This window comes from Lathyrus oleraceus, chromosome 5, assembly GCF_024323335.1.
Source record: "Lathyrus oleraceus cultivar Zhongwan6 chromosome 5, CAAS_Psat_ZW6_1.0, whole genome shotgun sequence".
In the NCBI taxonomy this organism is placed as follows: domain Eukaryota; kingdom Viridiplantae; phylum Streptophyta; class Magnoliopsida; order Fabales; family Fabaceae; genus Lathyrus; species Lathyrus oleraceus.
Genome location: NC_066583.1, coordinates 321,653,149 through 321,673,566, shown reverse-complemented (window position 1 = coordinate 321,673,566; position 20,418 = coordinate 321,653,149). Strand labels below are relative to the sequence as shown.

Genomic DNA, 20,418 nt, shown 5'->3' with positions numbered 1-20,418 from the left:
AGTGTTATCTATTTGGAAGATAATCAAGTGTATCATTCTAGAACCAAACATATTGATGTAAGGTTCCACAAGATTAGAGAGTTGTTGGCATCCAAACATATATTACTTCAGAATATTCACACTTCTGAGAATACAACTGATATGTTGACCAAGCCAGTCATCAGTGACAAGTTCAAAAACTGTTTAAACTTGTTACATGTTTCTCACTGTTAAGCATAAGGTGCACCTCCCCAGTTTCCAGGATGTATCATTATGCAGAAAGTCTTCATAGGAGTTTGATATTCGCCAAGGTAAAGATTGTTGAATATGACTCATATTAGTGAGATGATTATGGATTGTTGAAATAACTATGAGTTATTGAGAGTATAACTCATTGTTGAGATTATTATGGGTTATTGAGATGACTATAGGTTGTTGAGAGTATAACTCATGTTGTTGAGATAATTATGGATATAGATAGTGGTTTATTGAGGGAAACTAGGGATTAGGGTTTTAGATAAACTAAAACTTAGTATTTTATATATGGGTTGTAACACTGTAATGCAATGCAATTCACAAATATAAATAAAGGGAATTATAGCTACTATATAGTCGTAGACGTAGGTAATTTGACAGAACTGTGTGAACAAAGCTTTTGTGTATTTCTCTATACTCTGATTTGTATTCGTATTACTGTTCTAATAGATGACAATGACAACGACTAACATGTTTTGTTTGCTACATCTTCCTCTACAAAGTTTCCTTCTAGACCATCTTTTCATGTACAATTTATCTTCCTGAGTTCTAAAAATACTTGGATGCAACAACAGTTGGTGACATGAACAGGGACAATATGGTAGAGTCTCACGCAATCAATTTTCTATCAGATTGCATATGTTTTTCTTGGTAGCTACACAATCTCATCATACCAGATTGTCACTTATACATATGTGGTATAGTTACAATTTTGAGTGGCATTGATATGATTGACGAGTTCACATGTGGAAGTGCTACCCCGACTTACTTGTACATGAAGCTCAACGCTACCTGGAAATTCAATACGAGTCAATTGACATGTTATATGACACTACTTTAGATAACATATTCATATGATTATTTAATTAACTATTCATAATATTATATTCAATGTTTTTTTATTACTATACGTTGATGATAGAATAGATATTTCAACACTTTTTTTGGGTATTCAGATCAGGACTATGAGACTAGGTACACAAAGAATTAGCAGTGTGCTAACTTTTTTTCTCTGACTAAAGTTTAGTTAGTTCTACACAAAGAAATAACATATTCATACGATTATTTAATTAACTATTCATAATATTATATTCAATGTTTGCCTTTATGTTGTTATTATTGATGTATTATGTTGTTTGTGTTCAATTATTGTTTTTGAAGATAATTATGTCCATAGTAAGATCAAATTTTAGATTTCTAACATAATTCGATTTTTTCCAAGTTATTTCTATTTAGTTGTTAACTTCTTACCGTTTAATATGATATTAATTACACTACACTTTACAATGAGTGACTTGTTTTTACTATTTAACATAATTAAAATATAATAAATTTTTTATTAAGTTATAAATATTGGAGTATTATCATAAACACAAAACATAAATTATTAAATTGTGAGTGATTCATTAGAAAAAAAAAATTTGTGAGTGATTTTAGAAGCATTAGTGAAAAGGTACAATCGAAAAAAGTATTACAATAAAATTTCAAATGGTTATTCATTTTGAGATATTATTATTTATGTAAAAATGAATCTTATTAGAGCCGAATGAGGTAATTTAAATAATACTATGTATTATTTGAGTTACATGTCTTTTTCTTTATATATATTTTATAATATACTAATAAAAAAGATTACTAATAAAAAATTGGTCAATAGATATTTTTTTTAGGCTTTGCTAACAAGGTTTTAAGAATCAAATCAACCAACAAAAGGTAAAAAAAAATTGTATTCGCTTTTGTGTTGAAAAATGACCGTTTGTAAAGAATAAAAACATATTTTTTTACATAAAATTATGTATTTCATTTCTTAATTATATTTTTAATATATTTATCAGCTGGATGAGACAAACAACATGTCCCTTATCAAAAGATCCTTGTTTCTTTGCCCGCCCTACCCCGTCTCTCAAAATTTGAATGTTGTTTCTTTCTCTCTCATCAAATCATAAAGTTTCAATCTTTCTTCTAAAACAATGTTCTTGGTACCATTGTAGGACACCCCTTGTTGAAATTCAAATCTCTTCTTCTTTCTTTCCCTCAATACTATGACCCTTCCTTTCTCTAGTTCTATTCAATAGACCAAACCAAACCACACCATTTCATGGGGACATGTTTGAGTAAGAAGAAAGGCTCTTCAACTACTACCAATTCTTCTCTCGCTGAAACCAAGTCAACCACAACAACATCTGTTGTGTTTGAGTGGAAGAAGAATTCTTCTCAAAATGGTATCACAGTTTCCAACCCAAAAGTGGAAACACAGCCAGAACTGAAGCTGAAGAAGGATGATTCAGTACATGAACATAAAGGGCAAGTGAAAAAAGAGATTTTTATCATCAAACACAGGAAGAGCCATGATGAAGCAGCTGAGATAATAGGTATGAGAACTTCAAGCTGTACTAAAGAAGATGTGGATGCGATTCTTGTACATTGTGGGAGACTCAGCAGAAACTCTTCAGGTAAAGCTTCTTCTTTTAAGGATCAAAGAAGGAGATTCTCGGGTTCGAACAGAAGTAATGATTTCGATGACAATGATACAATTTTCTCTGAAAAGGACCAAAAGATTAGTGATTTGCATGAGAATGATTGGAGGGAGCCTGCAGAGAAACTGCAGTTTCAATCACCAAGGTCACTTTCACAGGATGGAAATAGAACAAGAAGAAGAAGAAGAAGAAGAACGCCGAGCAGAGAAAGAGAGCAGGAACAATGTTCAAGCAGCATAGAGAGGAGATTTAGTATATCGCCTGTAAGAAGATCTTCAGATACCTCCACATTACACAGCGCAAGAAACAACACCAGTACTAGCTCTAAGCCTGCAAAAATGGTGTCTGTCCCTGCTACTGTTACATCTCTTGTAATGGATAAAAGTAATAATAATGATTTTGGAGAATCTGCGGCAGCTGCAACTGGTATAAAGAGGATTACAGTTAGGAGAAATGTTGGTGCGGCTTCACCGCGTTCTCAATCTCCTGCAAAAGCTAATGGGAGTGCAACAATTCAGCAGCAGCAACTATCGCTTAGCCGCAATTCCTCGAGGAAAAAAGATGAATCACCATACAGAAGAAATCCACTGAGTGAGCTTGAATCTAACTCCATCGCTATTCCACATTCAGCAACCAATTATAACAACAGCAGGATGCAAAACAGATCCAACATGGAAGTTGAAACAGAAGCTAAACAGGTATTCATTTTGTGTGTGATTGTATTCACTTATTTGAGAGGCCAGAGTTATTCTGAACACAACCACACAAAAAAACTGATTTTGACCTATCTGGGTGTTATCAAGTAGAGTTGTTTTTGCTTTTGAATTAAGTTGAAGCCAGGGTTTCGAGTTCTTGCCTCATAACATCATTTTTAGCTTTCAAGTTTATTATCTAATACACTTTTTACATTAATGAGTATACAAACAATAATCAACTTTACAAATCAGTTAATTCAAAAATCAAATTTTACCATTGCAAATCCAAGCACATACTAGGTAACATTTGGTTCATGATTTATTAGCTTGAAAGAGTTTTTGTAATTTGTCTTATTTATGTATGTGATTGATGTCATGGAGTTTCTAATGTTTTCCCTTGTCTAGTGCAGAAACCAAATGCCAGCAGAATTGCATTGGACAAGGGTGTCGATGCGAAGTGCAAGACAAAGATAAAACAAGATGAAGATGTTAAAGTGATGTCTTCGATGACTGATAATGTTGTTGTCAAGACAGTGGTGCCGCCGGTGGTTGAAAACCTAAAACCCCAGATATTAACAAGAAGCAGATCTTCAAGGCGTTCACGAGACTTAGAGCTAGACCTCAACCCTGAAGATCTTTTGATTCCTCCACAGTCCTACACCTCACTACTGCTTGAAGATATCCAGAACTTCCATCAGAAAAACACACCAACCCCACCATCTGTTTCTCTCCCAGCTTGTGTTGCTAGAGCTTGCTCTATCCTTGAAGCTGTTGCTAATCTCAACTCCGATACCAGCTCAAGTTTATCTGGTGTAGAGGACAGGAGAAGTCCATCAGGTTATCAGTCCAGTAGGAATAGATACAATGTTCCATTGGGTACTAGCAATAGTTATGGGAAGAGAGTGGCAGATACCAAGGATCCAATTGTAGAGTCTGAGTTAATTGTTTATGATGAAATGGTTGAACCGAGCTTACATAAGTTTGAGACAATGAATATGGGTAGTCCAAACATGGAGAAGCAAGAATCTTCAAGAAGCAGCAGCTTAAGTGTGTCTTCTGTAGCAGGTCGAGTGAACGTGGATGGAGCAAAGAAGAAAGTGAACAGCAAAACGAGAGTGTGATTACCAGCAGGACAATGAGACGGGCGTGGCAGGCTTGGCGCCAGTAATTATCTTCACATGAAACCAGTTGTCACAGCAGCTGCATCCACATAAATGAGTTCACCATCTTCTTTTGTCATTAATATTCCCATGAGTTTGATATTCCTTCTGTTTGGAGTTGCCCACAGCTGCATCCACATAAATGAACTCACCTTCATCTTGTCATTAATAGTCCCATGAGTTTGATATTCCTTCTGTTTGGAGTTGCACACTCTGCAACCAGTTTTCATTTAATTAAGGTCCATGTGAATATTGTTCCTATTTCAGTTGTAATAACATTATGTTTCTTTATTTCTTCAAATAAAAATGCATAAAAGGGATCAGTTATTTTCAGTTCCATTTGTAATTAACTCAGACACTGAGGAGGAGGGACGGAATACAAAGACAGCTAAACAATATGGTACCGGACTACCGGTATTTCCTATACCGGCGGTGATTACTTATTTATTTCTGACGGCAGAAATCCATAAAGGTAATAAGAAATAGGAAGAAATTGTTTTGGGCAAGGGGTAAATTCATCTCCTAATTTATCATGTACTTTGAAAATGAACATAACTTCTTTAATTGAATTTTTTGCCACCTATCATATCCATGATCAAAAGTCAGGGACTAATCCTTCAAGAATACAAAGATTCATTTTAAGAATTTGACCTCTCCCAGTAGGTGATATTTCATATGTATCAAGTATAGATCAAACCCTTTTTTATGCAGAGGCAAAGGAAACTTCTATTAAAATTATTCTAGCACATGCCGTGCTAAAATGTACAACAATACAAGCAATAGCTAACAAACAAAGATTAGCTCGACAAAAGAACACAATGCAACAGATATCAGCTACCACCAAACTTAACTTAAGGCTCCCATACAAAAAGCACCGAAAGTACGGAAACAAATCCTTTCCTGCTCATGTTTCTCATCTTGCTCCGGTCTTAGCCGTCCATATATTAATTAATATTGTTGATTGCATGGATTAGATTAAAATAAGTGGTTGAGATTGAGCTCGACCGTTTAGCCACCGCAAAGGATCCATAAAACTTCACTATTGCACCAATCCAAACAAAAACCTGGCTACTCCCCTCTTAGTTTCAAACCACTTTGCCCTGCAAAATATTGCAGGTTCCCAAAGACAACATAGCCCAAATTACAAAACCAACTCCAAAGAATCACCATGACATAGCCGCCAAAACACCTCACACCCATACTACTAGACCAGTGAGAGTACACGAGTATTTACTCTCACAGCAAGTCTAGAGAATATCTGCTCCAATTAGTTAAAACAACCGCAACCTTCAAATCAGATACCCTGGCAACACACTGCAGAAACCAGGTTAGTAACAAGCTCTTTCTTCTCCCTATGTATTACAAAACTGCCACTCCAACAAACAAACTATAACAGAAAACTCCCCATGCTAGGCACAAAAATAGACAATAGTCACCCATTCCTTACAAAACCCAAACACTCCAAGGGATTAGAAAATCACTGCAATAGAATAATAAAATTAGGCAATTTTGAGTGAAGACAATTCCAAGAATTAAGTTTTGACTGCTCTACCATATCCTATATGGAAAATGATCAAACATTCAAACCCATATACTAGAAACTTAAGGGCCCTAACTATCCAAGCATGTATGATGTGCATAAACTAACCTTATAAGAACAGTGTAGCAAATTAGATTATGTATATAGCAATGGCCGTGTAGCACCCTATTTGCGGATACTATTTACACATATTTGTTCCTCCAAACCCAAAAATAAATTAATAATCATAAAAGAAATTGTCTTTGATATTCATAAACAAATTCATTATATATAAGAAACTCAACACTAACCCGAGATGTATATTTCATTTGTGGGCTCAACAATTCACCATATACAAAACTTTCCAAAAACAAGTCGTTATCTATACAATCTTATTCAGTCCTAGCTAGTGTAACAGTAAAGTCATCTTTTTTTTTTGGTACAGTAAAGTCATCTAATACAAGGAAGAAGATTTGTATGGAAACAATATTTCCTTGTACAAGGTTTGTGTTCAACTCTGGTAACTTACAATTTTCTGCTATATATTATGTGTAGGAAGAGGCTCGGAGCCTGAACTAACTAATCAAAATTGTATTTACATTGTAAAGCCGTATAGCAAGTGCTTAAGATCACATATGAATCAAACTTCTCTCCTTGTCCAAAAGCACTAGCATTCCCAATTTGAGTTCGTAGCAATTTTTTCATTGGGGTTACGCTGAAATAGCCAGTAGAAAACTGACCACATAATTCACTCTGAAGTTAACCATGTATGTTGTTGCAACAGTAACAGCGGCTCCAAAAAGCTGAACAGGTGAGAAGGTCTCGCCAAGATACAGAAACAGGAACTGAGCATGGTCAAGCTATCTGCAACTGCAGTGCATCATAAACACAACGTCAATAACCATATGCTGCAACAGAAACAGAATACTAAAATTTTGAACTAAGCTTCTAGAAGGTTCTTAAACCACAATATTCCATCCACACACCCTTTCCTCTTTCCTTAAACAGTTAGTTTTATTTTGAAAAAAAATAACATATGAATGTAATAACATCTGCTGATATAAATATTTTTGCAACTATATCAGGACCCAAAAAATCGAGTCTAATTTAAAACTACAATGCGAAGAGGTGTGATGACTCATCAAAACAGCATAAAAGCAAATATAATGAAAAATAGCTATAATTTGTACATTTGAATAAATGCATGTTTTTTTTTAATTGAAAAAAAGAATACTAATCATTCAGTTAAGTTTTATATCATTAAATTATCAAATACTCGAGTCAAAATGAGATTCGAAGCGCATGGTGGTTATTAAAGAAACACACATGAATAGTACCTGTAGCGCCAAGGCTTTTGGAAATATAGAGCTGTCTAGTGATCCAACCCTCTTTCAGCCAGCATCTTTCTAGTTCTCTCCATATCCTCTAATCTTCCTGTATTTTCATAGATCTTCATAAGAAGTACAAAATTATGTTCATTGTCTGGCTCTAATTCAAAAAGCTTGTTTGCAGAAATCTCTCCTATAGTTACATTTCCATGCAAAAAACATGCATATAATAAAGCTCCCCACAGAGTTGGACCAGCAGCCTCAGAGCCCATCCCGTCAACTATGATACTATAAGCCTTTTCGATTAGCCCTGCTCTACCATACAGGTTAACCATACAACCATAATGCTCCATAATTGGTTTTATTTTATACTTTTCACACATCAAAGCAAACAATCTCTCTCCATCATTCACCAAACTTAAATGGGCGCAAGCTGATATCAATGAAACAAATGTTATTTTATCAGGATTTTCACCGGCGTCCTCCATTTTCTCAAAATAAGCAATGGCTTCCGGGTGTTTACAATGAGCCGATATTATGGAGTTCCACGAAACAATATCCCTTTCTGGCATTTGATTGAATATGGAACGTGCCTTATCCAACCTTCCATGGTTGGAGTACACAACAATCAATGAATTAGCGATGGACAAGCTCCAGTCAACACCTTGTCGGATTACCCATCCATGAATTTGGACCCCAACATCAAGTGATGACACGCCAGTAAGAATTGCGGATATAGAAAAAGAGTCAGGTTTTTCCCCTTCCAAAAGCATTTGGCGAAAAATGTTGATTGCCTCAACCTCAAGACCATGATGAACATAAGCTGCGAGCATTGAGTTCCATGAAACCGAGTCTCTAAAAGATATCTTGTCAAAGATCTTCCTCGCCTTCACAATGTCGCCACATTTAGAATACATGTCAACAAGTGCATTAAGTACAAATCTATCATCGCCGAACCCAGAACGCACTACATGACGATGCACCTCTTCCCCAACCTGAACCAACCCAATTCCACCACAAACTTTAAGAACCCGAGGAAAGGTAAACAAGTCAGGTTCAACACCCTCTTCCACCATTTGGAAATAAAGTGCAATAGCATCATCATAAAAACCCAATCGGGCATATCCAGATATGAGTGAATTCCATGGAAATGCATACATATCTTGTTCAGTCATTTGATCAAACAGGTCATGTGCCTCATCCATATACCCAAATGAAGCATACAACCTAACAAGTTTAGACGAAATACCAACGTTTCTATGCAAAAGGGTTGGTGGGATAAGGCGGTGAAGTCGAATACCATGATGAATAGCTTGAAAACGGTAGCAAGTTTCTAACAAAGAAGCATAAATTTCAGGGTCAATTTTGATGCCTTTCTCTATAGAATCTTCAAGGTCATTGAGGATTTGTTCAAGTGCTTGAAATTTGGTTTGAGGATATGGTTGTTGGTGAATTATAAGTGGAGTTGGCTTGGATTGTGGGTAAGAAAATGTGTTTTTTCCTTTTTGGGTTTCCCATTTTCTTAGTTTCTTAGGTTTCTTGTTATCGGTGTTCTTTTTAGCTGAAGTGTAGAGAAGTGACAATATATCATTTGAACTGTACTCTTTAGGACTACTACTTACAGCAGGGCCATTGTTAGAGGTGGAATAGTTGCGGAGGGTAGTGGTGGTGACGACGGCGAACGGAGTAGAGAATAACCACGACGACGCCATGGCCACGACGGAAGTGAGTGGCGTCTGATACCAGAGAATAAAGTGGGATGGTTGTGGACCGTTTGTTGCAGATTTTTTAAGAAAAATGATTTTCAATTTTTTTAAAAATTCTATTCAAAATAGTATGTTTTTTATAGTTTTATTATAAATTAAAATTTTGATATTCAATATAATAAAAATGAGTTTAATAGAGATCCATATTGAGGGCATAAATTTTTTTTACACTATCATCCAATAAAAATATATTATTTTGCTGTTATATTATATAAATAATTTTAAAAAAATTAATTTGACTTAACAAAATACATGATGGTCGTTTATTATTAGTGTAGAATTAATTTACCTGGTTAGAATATCATCCATTTTTTTAATAAAAATTACATATTTACTTTTAAAAATTGACGATATTGAGAAACCAATATCTAAAAAAAGTTGTGATAAAAATTTAAAATATTTAAAATGTTTTTTATTTATAAAAAGCAATTTAAATTTGGATGACGGTTAGGATGAAGAATTTAACAAATCATTTAATGGTGGACCATCATAAAAAAACATTGTCTATCATTTGATGAAGGATTGGTTGAAGAAGATGTGAAAATTTACTAATGGTTTTAAGATCATGACAATGGTTTCTTTATGGTCAAGTGTGAATTGTTCGCAGATAGAGAGAAAATTGTGTCAGAAGTCCCGTGAATGTTGTTTGAACATTATTTGGCAGTGACTCAATGAACTCCATACTTTGTATTTCCTCTCGCAAAAGTGGAGAAGACTTTGATTTGAATTCAATTTATAGGGCTTAACTTACTGTATTACGATAAAAGTGTCCTTCTTGATTTGGCATATGATGTGGGTACTCCTGTTAAAGTATATACTAATAGTCTGAATGTAAATAGGGGAAGGTTTGCGAGAATTTGTGTGGAGATTGATCTGATCTTTCTGTTTTTCGGAAATGTTAATGTTAATGGTCACTGGTATAACATGCAATATGAAAGTCTTCACATTATTTGCTCAAATTATGGATGTTATGGACATCACACCCGTGGTTGTAAGAAAACACCACATAATCTAACACAGTCGGCCGTTCCTATGGTGGCGCAACCAAGAGGTCCATCGGAAAACGATAATGTCCATGAGCAAAGACTAACGGAATTGCATCAGGAAGTGGACGATGATTGCACCGAAATTGTAAAAGAAGAATCTAGGAAAATAAATGAAATTCATGGTGATTAACCGGTGGCGTAGAGGAAAAAACGCAATAAAAGAGTTAGTTATGGTCCATGGAAATCTTTATCCAATAATGCATCTAGAGATCCCTGGAGTTCTAAAATCAAGGGGATCGATGTTTCCTTAAAAGGAATAAGCGCTGACAGCAAAACTGTTGGATCCAATCAACATGATGTGGTTTCTAAGAAACGACGATTTGATAAGAATGAATCCACCCCAGACGTGTGTCAGCCAACACGCGGAAGGGACCCAGCGCCCAAGCTAAATATGCCATTTTAGAACCACGTCATGCTATTAGTGGATCCTCCGGGGCAATATGGATATGAAAGTAACCTGAAAAACCATCAAGAAAATAATAGTGTGATTTACTAGCCAATAGTTAAAGCATCTGATCAATGAAGGGTAAAGGAAATTGATCCTTTCTGGTTTCTTGGTTTAACCGCTCGTAGTCAATACAAACTCTTCAACCGTTCTAAACTCTAGTGAGAACAAGTTCATTTTTTTTTTCATTTTTGACCACTGTGAGACCAGATTTCTTAGGTACAGTCTGCATTGGGCTTACCCAATTACTGTCAGAGATAAGATATATGATACTTGCTTGCAATAGTTTGGTTATCTCATTCTTGATAACATCAAGAATCAAAGGATTAAGCCGCCTTAGGGGATGCCTCACTGCTTTTGCTATGTCCTCAAGCAAAATTCTATGCATACACATGGAGGGGATGATACCAAGTATGTCAGTCAAGGTCCATCCAATTGCCTTCTCATGCTTCTTCAAAACCTGTAAAAGCTTATTTTCTTGATCAAAATCAGGGTTAGATGAAATTGTTACTATTAGATTTTCATTCCTCTCCAAAAATGCATATTTTAGGTTGTCAGAAAGTGGTTTAAGCTCTAAGGAAGGTGATTGTTCAATGGATGGTTTGGTTGGGGCATCCAGGATGTCAAGAGCTTTAGTTGTATAAACAACTTCATCTACAACTTCATCTATAGGAAAAATGTCAACCTGCAGGGCAACATCGATCTCAGCATAAATAAAACAAAGGTTGGTGTCAGTACATGAATCACAAGAGTAAGTATCATCAAAGTCAGAAAATGATGGAAAATCACCTAAAAACTCAGAATAAGTATCATCAACTAGCTCAAAAAGCAATTGAATGTGAAAAACATAATGTTCTTCCATGGGATGTTTCATAGCATCAAAAATGTTAAATTTTGCAATGATATCACCAAACTCCATGGATATTGTTCCATCATCAACATCAATTTTTGTTTTTTCTTTTTTCATAAATGACCTGCCTAAAATGATGGGTACATGTAAACAAAATAAGTTTCAATTTACTTAAGAAATTAAACTCGAAAAAATCCCGAGACATATTTTGTGTGGCTAATGAATTTTAAGCAAGTTGACATAAGTGTTGAAAAGTATGATTTTAAAAGTGATAACGAAAATCGGAACAACGTTTAAAGGTGATAACTAAAATGTATCAAAATCGAAGAAAAATAAAGACTAAATGTAAAAATGATTGAAATATAAAGAAAAAAGTTTTAATTCATAAAATGTGGAACGCATACGTACATTCTGAAACTATTTCTCAAAAACACATATACTTTGATTTATATAGAAATGTGTACAATTGCGGACCCCCAAAACTCAAAGTTAACGCTACTTATATACTAATCCTAAAGTAATCGCCTACAACGGTCGACTAAACACATCATGCCACATACGTTTCACTTTCATGTAGCCTCCGTCTTCGACGATCTTCCACGTGTATTTCAGTAACCGTTTGATCTTATCTTACTTACACATCATTCGATTGTACAAAGTATGACTTGAAACTCTGAATTTTGCTAAGTCCTCAATTCTCTAGTCCGACTGCGACTTCGAATTTAGTAATTTTCCATGTCGGCCAGCCATGTCTGTCGAAGTCCTTAAAACCATTTATTCTTCATTTTGTCTCGACTAAAATCACTATCACATGACTTCTATCATACTTATGCTAGTGTCGAACATTTTGAGATAGCAAATCCCCCCCCCCCCCAAAATGCCATATTTCGGTTTTTGATCAATATAGAGAAAGGTGACATTTTTAGTGTATTTTCGACACTGTTTTAACTTCCTCGCTGACGTCATCATCATCATTACTACCTTACCGCGTGTTGTTATTTTCAGAAAAACTTTTCAAAACACCATTATTGCTCCTAGTTTCTAAGAGATCATGCATTTTTGTACGTCTTCATTAACTGTTGCTCATATGAATATCGCCACCTATCACCAACTCTCCCACTTCTCAAGACATAAAATCAATTCACGTCACCACACATCTTCCAAGTGTTAGATATTGGAGAGAAAAACAACTCTATAAATACCTTCCTCACACTCTTCTTCATCTTCTTTGCTTTGGCTTTCAACTGCTTTTTAATAATTTTGTAATGATTTTACCATTTTGGCACTTTGAATGAACACCATTTGTGTGTTCTCGCATCTATTTGTATTATTCTACTGCTATTTGAATTTCCTGCAGCATAGATTTATACCTTTTCAAGTATTTTCCATTCACCCTTAGGATTTGATGATCAGATGCTAATTCTTCGATCTCATAAGCATTATTTGAAAATGCTTGAATGACTCAAATCAGACCTTCCCAATTAGGAGACCATTTCCCCAAAGTCTTATCTCTCTGATCGATAGGTAAAATAATTTTCCACGCATAGCCTCTGACCGAGAAGTTCTTTACCTTAACCTTCTTATTATAAGCTTTAACTATTCTCTCCTTCTGCCTTATTAAAACATCCAACACTGCTAACCTTTCTTCATCCAAATCAACCATTTCGTCCAACATCATATTCCAATAATGATCAGACGGAATCTCTGTTGGTTTAAGCCCTAGAGGCCAATACTTTTGGTACTTGTATCAAATTATTTATTAATAATAAAAGGCTTTTTCTTTATTATGTTTGTTTAATAAAGTCCCTGGAATAGATAGTCCGTTTAATGTATCAAGTGTGACTTAATCATGAGAGCACATTAAACATAAGGACACTATTCTTAAAGTATCCGTAGTCAAGCTTTATTGTAAAGTGGGATAACATTAGAGCATGAAGACTATTATGTTTATAGACTGATGATCACATCTCATGGATCATGGATAAGGAGTTATCAAGTCTTAAACATAGGTATGAATATTAAGAGTAATATTTATACTGGATTGACCCGCTATGAGAATACTATATAGAATGTTATGCAAAGTGTCATAAGTTATTCTCATGGTGATAATGGTGTATACCACTCTTTGACCTGAAACCACTATGGACCCTAGATGTAGAGTTGAGTGCTTTATTGCTGATCCAACGTTGTCCGTAACTTGATAACCATAAAGACAGTTGATGGATACTCCACGAAACTTGCTGAGGGACATGAGTGACCCAGATGGAATTTGCCCATCCTGCATAATAGGATAAATGTCTATGGGCCCAATATTGAACTAGACAAGGATGACACGGTCTATACCTTGTGTTCAATATAGACATAAGGACAAAAGGGTAATTATACACATAATTATTATCACAAAAGGACTTGTCAGATCACATGACATTTTCGTCTCTTGGGTAGCAGTGATGTGTTGCTAGATACCGCTCACTGTTTATTATGTTAAATACGTGATTTAATATAATTGCCAACGCCGCGAAAACCTATAGGGTCACACACAAAGGACGGATTGATGAGAGATAGAGTAATTAAGGAATACTGTAATGTACGGTTTCCTTAAGTGAATTATAGAACATTGTAAGGTACGATGTACTTAAGTAGAATACGAAATATGATAAGGTACCAAATACTTAAGTGATTTTGGCATATTATAAGATATGAGCCATATACACTTGAGTGGGCCTTTTAGCTTGCAGCCCACACAAGAGGTTCTATAAATAGAACCTTTGTGTAGAAGCATTGTAACTTTTGCTTGCAATTTCGTTTCTCTCTCTCTCTCTCACTCAAAACCTTCATTCGTAGCAGCTAGCACTGAGATTGAAGGAACCCGTTCGTGTGGACTGAGTAGAGACATTGTCATCGTTCAACGTTCGTGATCGCCACAAGAGGTAACGATTCTATCACTGATCATGCCCATTCGTAAGGATCACTAAATGGAGAAATTTTTAAATTCCGATGCGCCTTGGATGACAATTCTCCTTCAGTGGTATCAGAGCCACTTACAAAACCATGAATCTGATAACTGTTGATTTTCTGTATTAATACGATTAAAGACAGAATGAATCAAAGATTAAATTGAGATCGATCAAGTTATATATATGATATAAGTAATCCTGATGCAAAATTTATTATATATGATATAGTGTTCTTGTTTCGTTCATTCAAACACTCAATGGTTGTTTTCCTTTGAGCGATCAATGGTCGTTTGCTTCTTGATCCGACATTAGTATGGTGAAGCAATGACGTGTTGATCAATCATACTGAATCAACAATCGAGATGTGTTTGACGGTCTGAAATTGGTGCATCAGGGTTAGTGACGGCACAATGGTTGTGTTGTCAGAGAGTTATGTGATTGGGGTTGTGACTGCACAAGAGTTGTGCTTTCTAAACACTTTTTCGAACAGTGTTAACCGGTTAACGCATATGGTTAACTGGTTAACGCGAAATGGAATACAACTTTCTAATAGTTTTCAAACAGTGTTAACCGGTTAACGTATTTGGTTAACCGGTTAACACAAGACAGAAAACACATTTTGAACAGATTTTCAAACAGTGTTAACCGGTTAACGCATTTGGTTAATCGGTTAACACAAGACAGAAAGAAAATTTTCTAACAGTTTTTCAACAGTGTTAACCGGTTAACGCATTTGGTTAACCGGTTAACGCAAGGCAAAATTCACCCGTTCGACTAACTCTGCGTAATGTGATCGGTCGTCGAGATTTAATTTGGTTTTAATTGATTAAAAGAATTAAAATTGATAATAATAATAATAATAATGTGTTTATTATTGTCTTGTGGTGATCGGTTATGGCCTTAGTTCTCCTTTACTTTGTTTTGGATTTTAAAATACGACCTGCGTGTCGTGCCTCTCTTTTAATCTCTCAATGTAACTTCTTTTCTCATCTCACTCCCTCGTATGTAAAACGAGTTTCTTTATGTAATGTAATGTTATGAAGAAAGCAAAGAAGTCAGTGCCAAAGGAGGACAACCTTGAAGATCTTGCTTGGAGAAGCTTAGATCGTTATTAGGTTAGCTTAGGTTCTCTCATTGGCTTGGGAGAACAATTGCGCTAGGGGTCATAATTGTTTCATTATGTATGTTGATGCATGTGTATGTATGTTGATGTATGATGATGCATGTGAGAGACGATTTATATGATAAATAAGCCGGTGAGATCAGAAAAATTGCAATTCCCTCAAATTAAATATTAAGTTTATGCTTTCCAAGTTTTAACACTCATCAAGACTAGTATCGGATAATGTAGGTTTCGCCTACGCGAGGTGCATGTTCTATATTAGTAAGGTGCGATGGGATAATTGTAATATCCAACTGTTAAAACAATGGGTCAAACTTAACTAAACAAATTATAATAATATTATATATGTTTGCTTTCCAAGTTTTAGCACTCATCAAGACTAGTATCGGATAATGTAGGTTTCTCCTACGCGAGATGCATGTTCTGTATTAGTAAGGTGCGATGGGATAATTGTAATATCCAACTGCTAAAACGATGGGTCAAACTTAATTATAATAATATTATAAATGTCTAGAAGCAAGAGTTGGGAATGATCCATATGATGGATTGGAATAAGGAGTTATTCACCCAACTGAAATTTTCGAGAGTTGTATGAGATACAATTGGAAGGAGTTCCTACCTAAATAACCTAGTTTTGTGTAATCCGCCTATGCGGACTTAGAACGAAGTGAAATATGGATCTCGACCCACTAGAAAATCTTCCAACGGGATTTTCCGAATCAGATGATGAGGGTCATTTGTTTTGAGTAAAATAGTGGGAGCATATTTAATTAAAGGCCTAATTAAATATGTCAATGATACTTATATTTTCATTAATCCTTATGTAGATTATCATGACAACAAACACCTCTAACAACATCTTGCGATCAATCCTTGACAAAGAAAAATTGTCTGGGACAAATTTTTTAGATTGGCACCGAAACCTGAGGATTATCCTCAAACATGATAAAAAGTTGTATGTCTTGGAGAAACCTGTTCCTGAAGAGGAACCTCCTAGTTCTGCACCTAAGGCAGAAAGAGATGCTTATAGGAAGCATGTCGATGATGCCAATGAAACTGCTTGTCTCATGCTAGCTACCATGAACTCAAAATTGCAAAAGCAACATGAGAACATGGCAACGTTCGATATGATCGAACACCTTAAAATGCTCTATCAAGAGCAAGCAAGGCATGAGAGGTTTGAAGTTTCAAAAGCCCTTTTTCAAGGCAAGTTAGCTGAGGGAGCCCCTGTAGGTCCCCATGTGCTCAAGATGATTGGGTATGTGGAGAACCTTGAGAGATTGGGTTTTCCCCTCGGAAAGGAACTTGCGACTGATTTAATCTTGCAATCGTTGCCAGATGGATTCAGTCAATTTGTCCTAAATTTCAATATGAATGATATGGACAAATCTCTTCCTAAACTGCTAGCCATGTTAAGAACTGCTGAGCAGAATCTGAAGTCGAAAGGGAAGTCCATTCTGATGATCGGAAATGGAAAGAGACAGAACAAAAGATCCACCAAGCAGGGTGATAAAGGGAAAGGCAAGGAAGTTGCCAAACCCAAACCCACTGTTGCTGCTTTGAAGCCTAGTGGAGGCGTAGCAAAAGAAGGCACATGCTTCCGTTGCGGTAAGACCGGACACTGGAAGAGAAACTGCCCAAAGTACCTGGAAGATAAGAAGAATGGAGTAGAGACTTCAACTTCAGGTATTTTTGTTATTGAAATTAATTTATCTACTTCTGCATCATGGTTATTAGATACTGGATGCGGTTCTCACATTTGTACAAATGTGCAGGGACTAAAAAGGAGTAGAGATTTGGCAAAAGGTGAAGTCGACCTACGAGTTGGCAATGGAGCAAAGGTTGCTGCTTTATCCGTAGGAACTTATGTATTGACTTTACCTAGTGGTTTAATAATTCAGTTAGAGAACTGTTATTATGTACCTGCAATTAGCAGGAATATTATTTCCGTTTCTTGTTTGGACAAGTTTGGTTTTTCATTTATAATAAAAAACAGTTGTTGCTCACTTTATTTGAATGATATATTCTATGCTACTGCACAAATGAACAATGGACTATATGTCCTTGATCTTGAAATGCCTATTTATAACATTAATACTAAAAGGATGAAACCTAATGAGTTAAATCCAACTTACCTTTGGCATTGTCGATTAGGCCACATAAATGAGAAACACATTTCCAAACTCCATAAAGATGGACTATTGGACTCTTTTGATTATGAATCATATGAGACATGCATATCTTGTTTAATTGGAAAGATGACAAAGTCTCCACTCATAGGAAAAGGTGAAAGAGCTAATGATCTTTTGGCCCTCATACATACTGATGTATGTGGACCACTGAATATACCAGCCAGAGGAGGTTTTCAGTACTTCATCACATTTACTGATGATTTCAGTAGATATGGTTATGTGTATTTTATGAAACACAAGTCAGAGTCCTTTGAAAAGTTCAAGGAATTAAAGAATGAAGTACAAAACCAACTAGGTAAGAATGTTAAAACTCTTCGATCAGATCGAGGTGGTGAGTATTTAAGCCTAGAGTTTGATGACCATCTGAAAGAGTGTGGGATCATATCCCAACTTACTCCTCCAGGAACACCCCAATGGAATGGTGTATCTGAGAGAAGAAATCGAACCCTGTTAGACATTGTCCGATCCATGATGAGTCACGCCGATCTTCCAAACTCCTTTTGGGGACATGCACTATTGACAGCTGCTTACACACTTAACCGTGTTCCATCCAAAAAGGTTGAGAAGACACCATATGAGATATGGAGTGGTAAGAAACCACATATGTCTTACATGAAGATTTGGGATTGCGAAGTTTATGTGAAACGACAAATTTCAACTAAGCTTGAGAAAGTGATAGTGAATCCTCAAGTGAAGAGCATACATAGCTTGGGAAAGTGATAGTGAATCCTCAAGTGAAGGTAAAGTTTTAGAAACTGAAAAAAATGAAAGATCTTAAGTAATCCATGTTAGATGCTTCAAAAGTTGATGTTGAGGAAGAGAAATCTTCTTGGTTTGGTTGTGAAACTTGTCATATTTGGCAAAAAGAGGTTAATACTCTAAAGCCCAAATTAAACAAGGCTTTAGAACCAAAGGTCACATTCGCTATTAATCTTACAATATTCAAAAGATATTTAAATGTGTCGTACAAGAAGTATAATTTTGTTGTAAGGGAATCTAATAGTGAAAGTCATTCACATCATCATTTGACTTGTCACTATTATTGTAAGAAAGGTCATACCATTGTTATATGCAAACTTGGAAGATATTGGGTTCCTAAAGGTGTACTTCAATGGTTGCCCAAATGCAACAATATTTACACTCATCCTTAAGGACCTAATGAAAATTGGGTACTTATCACTCTTTTTTGATCTTGTAGGTTGAATGTCTTGGCTCCATGGAAAGAATGTGGTTTCTTGATAGTGGTTGTTCAAGGTATATGACGGGTGACATTTTCCTATTCATTGACTTCACGCCAAAGAAGAAGGGTTTTGTGACCTACCGAGACAACAAAAAGGGTGTAATACTTGGTAAATGTAGTGTAGGTATTCTCTCTTCTACTGTTGTCTCTGACGCAATACTTGTTAAAGGTCTTAAACATAATATGTTTATCATTAGTCAACTATGCAATAAAGGCTATAAAATAACTTTTACAAATAGTTGTTGCATAATTGAACATAATTAAAAGAAATATTATTCATTTAAGGGCTTGAGGGTTAACAACATCTATATGTTGAACTTGAATGATGTATCATTAACAAGTACTAAGTGTTTAATAACCATGAATGAAGACTTTTGGTTATGGTGTAACGCCCCATTTTTAGTAAATTATTTTATTTTAACTTAATTATAATTGTGCATTAATTTAATTATTGTGTGTGGGTAATTAAATCAATATGGATGAGAGTGAGGGTTTATGGCCTTATGATATGGTTTGGAGAGTAATTAGAGAAAGAGAGAATAATTAAAATTATTTTACTAATTAAAATAAATGATTTGGTTATATTGAAATAAAATAAATAGAATAAAAAGAAAATATAAGTTGTAGAAATATTAGGGGCAAAGTGGGGATTATAGAGAAAATTAAGCGTAAAGTAGGAACATCCTAATTAAGATATTAGGTTTTTAGAGTAAAAAGAGAATTAGAAGGAAAGTTTGACACTACGTAGAGAAAATGTGAAAATAGACAAGTGGATGGAGAAAACTAGGGCATAGAAGAGCACCCGTCGGAAAAGTTTGAAAGAAATTGCAAGAGAAATCTAAGGTAAAGAGAAGAATAACTTTTAATAAAAATGACTTATGCATGAGGGGTAGGGTAGAGGAGTCATTAATCTCCAATAGGGATTGTGTAAATTTTGTTTTGTTGTATTGTTGTTGTATAATTTTTTTGTGTTGTATTGAGTGATTTATGTGCACTCTTGTATTTTGATTCGACACATATGTCGATGTCTTTGATAAGGCAAGATTAATGTGATAACCATGTTGATGTCATGTTCTTGAATATCTTGTATAAGGTTAAAAATAACTATTTATTTTTGGAATCTCTTGTTTGCCTGGTAAGTGTGTGATGATTCGTGTTTGTGCCCTTTGGGGAGAATTTTACTAATAATAATTGAATCATGGTATATACTTATTTGGAGTCTGATATATATATATATATATATATATATATATATATATATATATATATATATATATATATATATATATATATATATATATATATATATATATATATATATATATATATATATATATATATATATATATATATATATATATATATATATATATATATATATATATA

General features: G+C 35.0%; 2 protein-coding genes across 2 annotated transcripts; one reads left to right on the top strand and one right to left on the bottom strand.

Moving 5' to 3' along the window:
• Positions 1 to 2,103: 2,103 nt before the first annotated feature.
• Positions 2,104 to 4,893, top strand: LOC127084331 (uncharacterized protein At1g65710). Its single transcript, XM_051024755.1, has 2 exons — positions 2,104 to 3,409; positions 3,817 to 4,893. Exons 1-2 carry the CDS (start codon positions 2,333 to 2,335, stop codon positions 4,525 to 4,527), a joined length of 1,788 nt encoding a protein of 595 aa, XP_050880712.1. The 5' UTR covers positions 2,104 to 2,332; the 3' UTR covers positions 4,528 to 4,893.
• Positions 4,894 to 6,385: 1,492 nt separating this feature from the next.
• LOC127084332 (pentatricopeptide repeat-containing protein At4g25270, chloroplastic) lies at positions 6,386 to 9,206 on the bottom strand. The gene is made up of 2 exons (XM_051024756.1): positions 7,423 to 9,206; positions 6,386 to 6,955 (listed from the first exon to the last, which is right to left on the bottom strand). Exon 1 carries the CDS (start codon positions 9,123 to 9,125, stop codon positions 7,458 to 7,460), a length of 1,668 nt encoding a protein of 555 aa, XP_050880713.1. The 5' UTR covers positions 9,126 to 9,206; the 3' UTR covers positions 6,386 to 6,955; positions 7,423 to 7,457.
• Positions 9,207 to 20,418: the final 11,212 nt, after the last annotated feature.

Bases quoted from the DNA above. Each gene is read 5' to 3' on its own strand.
- LOC127084331 (XM_051024755.1), top strand. From the start codon at position 2,333: ATGGGGACATGTTTGAGTAAGAAGAAAGGCTCTTCAACTACTACCAAT. The intron at 3,410-3,816 runs GTATTCATTTTG...TGTCTAGTGCAG, and splicing joins TTGAAACAGAAGCTAAACAG to AAACCAAATGCCAGCAGAAT.
- LOC127084332 (XM_051024756.1), bottom strand. From the start codon at position 9,125: ATGGCGTCGTCGTGGTTATTCTCTACTCCGTTCGCCGTCGTCACCACC.